The 8,750-nt window shown below is 39.9% G+C and overlaps 1 protein-coding gene across 2 annotated transcripts; it reads right to left on the bottom strand.

Annotated features, from left to right (window-relative positions):
• Positions 1 to 577: 577 nt before the first annotated feature.
• LOC146573035 (polymeric immunoglobulin receptor-like) lies at positions 578 to 8,750 on the bottom strand. Of its 2 annotated transcripts, XM_085277557.1 has the most exons (8): positions 8,687 to 8,750; positions 8,169 to 8,495; positions 6,712 to 7,032; positions 6,307 to 6,606; positions 5,538 to 5,636; positions 5,112 to 5,213; positions 4,959 to 5,035; positions 578 to 1,095 (listed from the first exon to the last, which is right to left on the bottom strand). In XM_085277557.1, exons 1-8 carry the CDS (start codon positions 8,721 to 8,723, stop codon positions 952 to 954), a joined length of 1,407 nt encoding a protein of 468 aa, XP_085133683.1. In that variant the 5' UTR covers positions 8,724 to 8,750; the 3' UTR covers positions 578 to 951. The 2 variants fall into 2 exon arrangements, with proteins under 2 accessions (XP_085133683.1, XP_085133682.1); XM_085277556.1 differs by lacking the exon at positions 5,538 to 5,636 and having other exon boundaries at positions 8,687 to 8,744.

Raw genomic sequence — 8,750 nt, 5'->3', positions numbered from 1 at the left:
TTCTGTCTGGAAAGTCCAAAATGTTCACGCAAGAATATAGAATAAAGTTATTTTTGCTCTTACTAAAAGGTCCATAACCTATTATTTGATGTGATCCATCAAATCCTATGTTTAGTGTGTTTAACTGTAATTAGTGATTAAAAAAGGTTATAACATTAAGTATGGCATTTCTAAGAATATCAAAACATAAAAATTAAAGTTTTTCAATAAATATGCACGAATCTTAATACCTGTTAACAAGTTATGCAATCTGAAATCTTGTCTCAATTTCTGCAACACAATTACTGTATTTGGTGTTAAGCTAAAACAGCACCAGCAGAGGGCTCAGTGTGACACACTAAGCAGTGACACTAAAACCATTTTTTTGAAGTGGTTTCTGGCTTGTCTGAAGGAAAAAAAACCTACTACTCTTTTGCCCTCATTGGACAGTTATATGACATCTTATGAAGAATTGCACCCTGATTGTTTGCTTTTTTTTTCTGTAAAATCGTATCCATTATCCAGCTCCATTTGCAACAAACAGAAAAAAGCATCATAAAATGAAAACTCCAAACTGTAACCTTTTATGTTTTACTGCTCTATTTAAATCCAAATACTTTGAATGACCAGAATGTAACAATGTTGCAGCTCAAATAAGGCAGAAACAGTTAAACATATTGTTGAACTTATTACTATATGAAACAACATTAGATTTCATTTTGCTTGCTATTTATTTACTTTGCTCTCATCTTAGTAATTTAGTTTGAGTTTTTCCACAACGTCAGAAAAAACACTAAACAATAAAAATTAAGCTATAAAAACAAGTCAAGCTACACACGCATAAAGAGCTTTTCAGTGTGACAAAGAGAAGGCTGTTCATTAAAATTTGTTGTTCAACAGTTAAAGAGAAATCAAACAAGTTAAAATCTATATAGGTGAAACCCACATTTTGACATGAAATGCATACTCTGTTTATCTTCTGTGGAAATTTTCATTACAGTAAACTTCTTCAGATGTTGTGAAGTTTTCATAGTCTGGTTCATCTTCACCTGCATCGTCATAGTTGTTACAGGCACTCTGTTGTTTGTACCTAACAACTTCTTCATTTCCGTAGATCTATTCAGAGACCAATGAACAACACATGATGTTATGTCATTTTTTAAAGCAAACATTTTTTAACAATTTGAATTCTGATAGAAAAATTACAAAAACAGATGATGCTTCAAATATTGCTGCAAATAAATTACATAGTTTAGTTTTAAGGTCAAAAGAATTTTAAAAATCTCAAATTAGATGCTTTTCACACATTGTAAGCTAAACCACATAGACAGTGTAAAGTTCGGCTCTCTAAGTGTAGCCTGTGGGCCAGTGGCTGTCCTCAATAACATTTCATGCTACCCCCAAATACTTCAATGAGCGAATGCGCTATATTTTTTTAGTCAATGGTTAATTTCACACTACAGAAGTGCAAAACCAACCAAGGGAGAACTTCTCTTTTTTTCCCTCTTCTGTTTTAACATCTTAGCTAATTATATCTCCCTAAAACTGTTAAGTATTGCTGATCACTGGTTGTTCGCTTACTCACTCACTAAGTTTGTCCAATCTGTCTATGTGGGTTAATTGGCACTCAGCCATCGTACATTTTGAGAATTCCTGCCACAATTTCAAGATGAGCATCAAAGTTTTGTGTCATCTAATCACTATCATGCGGTTTCTTTATGGTAATGAAGAACAGATCGAAAAGCGTTTAAGTGATGATGGTGATTTTGAATGTGATAACTTCCTCATTTTATCATATATTAGTACTGAATAGTAACATTGTGGGACCGGAGGGTGTGTTCCAACTACAGGGGGGATCACACTCCTCAGCCTCCCTGGGAAAGTCTATGCCAGGGTGCTGGAAAGGAGAGTTCGTCCGTTAGTCGAACCTCGGATACAGGAGGAACAATGCGGTTTTCGTCCAGGTCGCGGAACACTGGACCAGCTCTTTATCCTCTCCAGGATACTTGAGGGTGCATGGGAGTTTGCCCAACCAGTCTACATGTGTTTTGTGGACTTGGAGAAGGCATTCGACCGTGTCCCTCGGGGTGTCCTGTGGGAGGTGTTGCGGGAATATGGGGTGTCTGGCCCATTGCTACGGGCCATTCGATCCCTATACAACCGTTGCAAGAGCTTGGTTCGCATTGCTGGCAATAAGTCGGACTCGTTCCCGGTGGGTGATGGGCTCCGCCAGGGCTGCCCTTTGTCTCCGGTTCTGTTCATAATTTTTATGGACAGGATTTCTAGGCGCAGCCAAGTGGCGGAGGGCTTTCGCTTTGGTGGCCTCAGAATCTCATCTCTGATTTTTGCAGATGATGTGGTTCTGTTGGCTTCATCGGGTGAGGGCCTCCAGCTCGCACTGGAACGGTTCGCAGCCGAGTGTGAAGCAGCGGGAATGAGGATCAGCACCTCCAAATCTGAGGCCATGGTTCTCAGCCGGAAAAGGGTGGAGTGCCCACTCCGGGTCGGGGATGAGTTCCTGCCCCAAGTGGAGGAGTTCAAGTATCTCGGGGTCTTGTTCGCGAGTGATGGGAGAAGGAAGCCGGAGATCGACAGACGGATTGGGGCTGCAGCTGCAGTAATGCGGACGCTGCACCGGTCCGTCGTGGTGAAGAGGGAGCTGAGTGTAAAAGCGAAGCTCTCAATTTACCGGTCGATCTACGTCCCTACCCTGACCTATGGCCACGAGCTGTGGGTAGTGACCGAAAGAACGAGATCGCGGATACAAGCGGCAGAAATGAGCTTCCTCCGAAGGGTGGCTGGCCTCTCCCTTAGAGATAGGGTGAGAAGTTCGGCCATCCGGGAGGGGCTCAGAGTAGAGCAGCTGCTGCTCCACATCGAAAGGAGCCAGCTGAGGTGGTTCGGGCATCTGACAAGGATGCCCGCTGGGCGCCTCCTGGGTGAGGTGTTCCAGGCATGTCCCACCGGGAGGAGGCCCCGGGGCAGACCCAGGACACGCTGGAGAGATTATATCTCTCGGCTGGCCTGGGAACGCCTTGGTATTCCCCCGGATAAGCTGGAGGAGGTGGCTGGGGAGAGGGAGGTCTGGGCCTCTTTGCTTAGGCTGCTGCCCCCGCGACCCGGCCCTGGACAAAGCGGATGAAGATGGATGGATGGATAGTAACATTGTGGATGAATCTGAATGAAAGATTCAAACATCAGTTTGCTATCAGTAAAATAACAAAAACCATGAATAATAAAAGCTGATTTGGTATATCGTGAAACTCTACCTGATCATTGTTGGGATTGGGATCATTATCATGCTGACAAATGACCTTTTGTTAGAATTATTTCCAGATGGTATTGAACGATAGATCAAAATCTGATGGTGATTTTCTGTGTTCATAATTCCATCAATGTTAATAAGATCCCAAAGACCACTTGTTTGAATTCAGCCCCAAACAACAACAGAGAGTACTGTTGTACTGTTCTCTACGTACCTCCCCTGCACCTACTGATGACAGTTTGAAACACATTCATAATTTTCTTATAAAATTTATCATCCCATAAGACTTATAGTCACTAATTGTCAGTCCAGTTCTTGGATAATTTGGCATACCTCTGCCTTTTCTGTTTCCTTCGATTGAGAATGACTTCTTGACAGGCTCACCCCATGAGTTTGATGCATTTTTTATGCTTCTGTGATCAGTGTTGGGGAGTAACGGAATACATGTACCACCGTTACGTATTTAAAATACAAAATATGAGTAACTGTATTCCGTTACAGTTACCGTTTAAAAAGGTGGTATTCAGAATACAGTTACTTTGTTGAAATAAATGGATTACACTGCGGTACTTTCCTGTTTGATATTGTTGCGGGTCAGGACTGTTTGGGTTTTGTTTGACAGCTACGTTCTGTTGTTCCAGGCGGCAGCGTTACGGTTGCCATGGTTACAGGGCAACGCTCTCTCTCTCTCTCTGCGACTGTGTGTTTCCTGGGTGAGAGAGCGCCTTTTCGTTGTTGTTGTGCTAAGCTAACAGGCAGAATGCTACAAGCATAGCTCTAAAGAATGTAGCATCATGGGCAGTGTAGTCCGTGTTGCAGGGAGAATGGACTGCCATACACGTTATGTGTCTGTGAGCGCGAGGAGGGAGAAAAAGGGGAGTGGAAAGGTACGAGTTGTCATCGAGCAAAAACGGGAGCTGGAAGCATGTAAATATGATAATAACCACTTCAGCCGAGAAGAGTGCCTGACGAGCCCAGTTGTAAGTAAGCTATTAAGACTCGACTGTACACCGTGTTCGTGTTTTCCTCCGAAAACAATAAGTTCCGTTGGAGCAGCCTTTCAACGCCTCTCTCTGTCTCTGGCAAGCAGAGTTGACTCACACAACAAAGTAAAGCTATTTTTCGGCTACGAGCCAACAGGGACCCCGCTGTATTAGTCAGGGGTCCCTTTACTACAGTTCGGAGTCGCGGACCTTCAGTAATAGTAATAAATCACACAGCAATAGTACATTCACGTTGTTGTAAAAAGCATGATAATATATTAAGTAATCCAAAGTATTCAGAATACGTTACTGTCATTGAGTAACGTAACGGAATACGTTACAGAATACATTTTGGGGCATGTAATCTGTATTCTGTAATGGAATACATTTTAAAAGTAACCTTCCCAACACTGTCTGTGATTCACGGGTCAATGTTAGGTGGCTTAACGATAATATTAAAAACATTTACTGTGAAAATAGTCAGATAAAGGGATTGGACTGAGAAGGAGGGAAAAAGCAGCCAGTGTCTGAGGAAGATTTCATAAAGACTTTTAAGATTCAGAAAGCCCGAAGAACTTTCAAAAATTACAAGAAATGAGGGATAGCTCAAGACGTTTGCACAGTACTGTACTGAACTCATTTAAGAAAAATAAAACATTGCTTGTTTGTACATAGTGAGACTTGTCATAGATAGAGCACACTGTTAAGGCTTTGGACTTTAGTTTCCTTACGTTATTTTCTGCACCAGCCGTCACTTCCTCTAAACCTTCTTCGTTCTCTGCATTTCTGTTCATGACAGCTTTACCGTCTGAAAACACACAGCATAAAACATGGTTGTGTTCTTTTTGCATGCACATTTGAGTACATTTGCCCATAAAATATACCTTTTACTTTCTGATGTTTGCATTGATAAACTGTAACCACGAGGGCACAAATCAGTAGCAGCAGCACAGCGGGCACAGCATAAACCACATACTGCCCTGCATCTGAAAAGCAGAAACCAAAACAGAACCCAGTAAAAGTACAGACTTCCTTTTTACACTAAGACAAGTTGAACTGTGGGCTCAGATGGTAGTTTTCTTTTTATATCTATTTTTTTAAATCTATTAATAAAACATAGACCCTCTGCTGTTTTGACACTCATTTTACCATGGTCTACATTCACTCCCAGGGGACTTGCTGAAACTGTACTCAAAAAACTATAACTATTTCCAATTGTAACCATAAAGTACGTTATCTCTCCATAAGCTATCTCACATAACTGATCAACAGTACAGCACACACTAAAAGACACATTGTATACACTGTACCTTTATTAGGTCTATTTTGAGTTGTAGTTTTATTGTGTGTTGTAGTTTTTCCTGGAATTTCCATTGTGGAAGGTACAGTGCTGGTGTGCTGTGGAGACACTGTTGAAGAAAAAGACTTTCAATGTTCTTAGAAACTTCATCATAATACAATAATCTATTTTAAATTGAGTGAACAGTTTCAGAGAGATCCAGATTGGCTTTCACTCTTAAACTATTCACTTACCTGAAATCAGATTCTTTGTTTGTCAATTTATACATTAAAATAGTCAGTAGACCACTTAACATCTATGGTTTTATATTTAGATATATAGTTTAGTGGAACACTGATTAAAATGATTTAAATACAGAATATAAATATTTGGTTTTCCTGTTTTTTTCCCTCTCTGCTCTATGAACTTTAATAATTACCTTTAACCTCCAGCATTCACTTTTAGCTCATATAACTAAGTACAGAATCTGAAATGGCATTGGAGTGTTTGTAAACTTTTATTAACCAGATAATCTTAGAAAATTTTTTAACAAATAAGCTACATAAAGATTAAAAACTTCAAATGATAGTTTGGTGTTAGGGTAAAAATATGACTTCTAAAAAGTAGTTCACTCTGGTTGTGTTAAGTTGCTGGACTGCACCAACCTCTTGTTCTATGTTTGGCACTACAAAAAAACTGAACCACCATGCACAGTCTATATTTACACACTGGGCTGCAAAAAAGGATGTTACTTACAGCTCTGGCCATTTTATTTTTGTGTACACAAGTATTCATCTCACCAACTGACAGCTGAATCTTAACATGGTTTCCAACTCTCCATTGTGAGTCTGACCCACACCAGTATGTCCCAGCATCATCCGCTTGTATCTTTGTGATCGTCACTGAGAAAGAGTTGGAATAAATATCATCTCGTAGTGTGAGTCTGCTTTCAATCATCGCCATGTCTCTGCAGCTGTTGCGGTGGTCTCCTTTACAGAGGAACTTCCTGTTATTTTGATTTTGTGAAGGATAAGGGCACTGCAGAGTTAATGGATGCCCTGCAGTACCTGTTACTTTAGTTGACTTGACGCAGCACCACTCTGCCAGATTGAAAGAGACAAATAATTTAAAGAGTTTCTTAGAGAGCCTTTTAGAAGAAATTATTTCCTTTTTGTTAGTGTAATTATGTAATTATAACCTCACACCTTTGACCTTCAGCTCAACAGCAGAGAAAACATCCAGGTCAGAGTTTCTTTGGACACCACAGAGGTATGACCCTGAATCACTTTGAGTCAAATTACTAATGGCCACTGTAAACTTTCTTAACATTTTTTCATCATCAAGTCTGAATCGTCGATTTTCTCTGTTGTTAGAGGTGATTAGTGCTTGCTGCAGACATGTGGAGGGCAGGTTTCCTCTGCAGATGTACTTGAAGTTGTTCTGATACTGAGAGTCATATGGACAACTGATGGACTCAGAGTATCCCTCATAACTTTGGACTGTAGTCACAGTGTCACAGCATCTGTCTGTCAAGAAGGTAAAGAGCATCAGAAAAGAAAAGAATAGAGAATATTTTATATTCAACATGCTGCAACAAGTACATTTTAAACAAACCAAACATAATTGCTATATCTGATACCCAGCTCTATCAATGATAGATCTTAATAATTAGTTAAACTGTAGGAATGTCATAAAGACATAATGTCTTTACTAGGGATGGGTATTGATAAGATTTTCACGATTCCGATTCCATTTTCGATTCTGTTTAACGATTCGATTCTTTATCGATTCTCTTATCGATTCTCTTTAAAAAAGGAGAACACTAAGGTCGAATAGCTTAGAACTTTGTTTTATATCTTCTCTTTGAACAAGATAGGAGTAACATGGCCTTACAAACCCGACAGTGAGATCTTAAGAGATCCACAGCCTACGGCTCTTCAATGGGGTGTCACAGGGTCCCCAGGAAAAAAAATTGTAAATGTAAAATAATAAAATAAATATTCTTCTGTAGCAATAATAAAGTATAACATAAATTATTCAGTAGCAATTACACAAGAATATCCAGTAATGTCCCTGCCTACAATTAAACACATTCACTTACCGAAAATCATCTGCTGTGGCAAATGGGTGCTAGCCTTTTACCACAAACTTAGTCACTGCTCGGTGACATTCGTCTATCCTGGCCTGAAAGGAGACGCTACCAGTAGACTGCAGCGACAACTGCCAGCATCTGAGCCAGCCAGACCATCCGTTCTCATAAAATATAACCAAACTTTTGAGCGTTTGAGCCATTTAGGCGCCGTGTTTCCTGCCAGGTAAATGGCGTTCTGCAACGTGGTGACGTCATTCGGGGCGACTGGAATCGATAAGGGAATCGTTTGCAAAAATGGCAAACAATTCCAAGGAATTGAAACAGTGGGAACCGGTTCTCAACAAGAACCGGGTTACGATACCCATCCCTAGTCTTTACTATACAATGTAAAGTACCTTGAGGAGACTGGTTTTTGTGACCTAGCACTATATAAATAAAATTAAGTAAAGTCAAGTAATTGTTTACCAGTTACATTTTATCTGTTCTCACCTTTAAGCTCTACAATCATGAACATCTTCTATATATGAATTTTACTCAACTATAATTCATTTTTTGGAAGTCCCTGTTTACCTGGCACTAATTTCAGCTCAACTTCAGTGTAGATATCTTTTCCAGTTATGGTCACTCCACACCAGTATTTCCCAGCATCCTCAGAATGAAGATCAGAGATGGTCGTTGTGAAGATTCGTGCTGTTTTGTCATCATGGATCCTGTATTTGTTTTTCCTTGATTCCGATGTTGTAACAAGAACATCACTGTCACCGCAGTTGTTCTTACACAGATACTTCTCATAAGACTCGTAACCCTCATCATAGGAACAGGAAACTTTAACTATACTCCCCACATATCCAGTCACATGGATCACCCCTACTGCACTGGTCACACACCTCAGAACAACTGTAACGTAAAGAAAATATAAAGATCATTGTTTTGTTTTTTTTGTTTTTTCCATTTAGGCATTCAAGCTAGTATTGTTACTGCTCTGTAAAGAAAAGAAAAAATCAGGAGTAGTATTTAAGTACACAATTAGTCTAGATTTATCTTTAGTCTTCATCTTTTTTACTAATGTACTCATTAAAATAACTCACTGCAGATGGTCAACAGCAGGTTTTGAAAGCTCCACATCTTTGCTTTGCTTCATAGAAATAAAAA

The sequence above is a fragment of the Mchenga conophoros genome, linkage group LG6 (assembly GCF_057382185.1).
Source record: "Mchenga conophoros isolate Kocher_MC1m ecotype Shallow Benthic linkage group LG6, M_conophoros_male_GT1.1, whole genome shotgun sequence".
In the NCBI taxonomy this organism is placed as follows: domain Eukaryota; kingdom Metazoa; phylum Chordata; class Actinopteri; order Cichliformes; family Cichlidae; genus Mchenga; species Mchenga conophoros.
The sequence above is the reverse complement of the archived record's forward strand: the minus strand, read 5'-3'. Positions and strand labels throughout refer to the sequence as shown.

Coding starts and splice junctions, on each gene's coding strand:
- LOC146573035 (XM_085277557.1), bottom strand. CDS start 8,723: ATGTGGAGCTTTCAAAACCTGCTGTTGACCATCTGCA. Junction 7,033..8,168: donor TGAGCTGAAATTAGTGCCAG/GTAAACAGGGAC, acceptor CCTTCTTGACAG/ACAGATGCTGTGACACTGTG. Junction 5,036..5,111: donor CAAACATCAGAAAGTAAAAG/GTATATTTTATG, acceptor GTGTGTTTTCAG/ACGGTAAAGCTGTCATGAAC.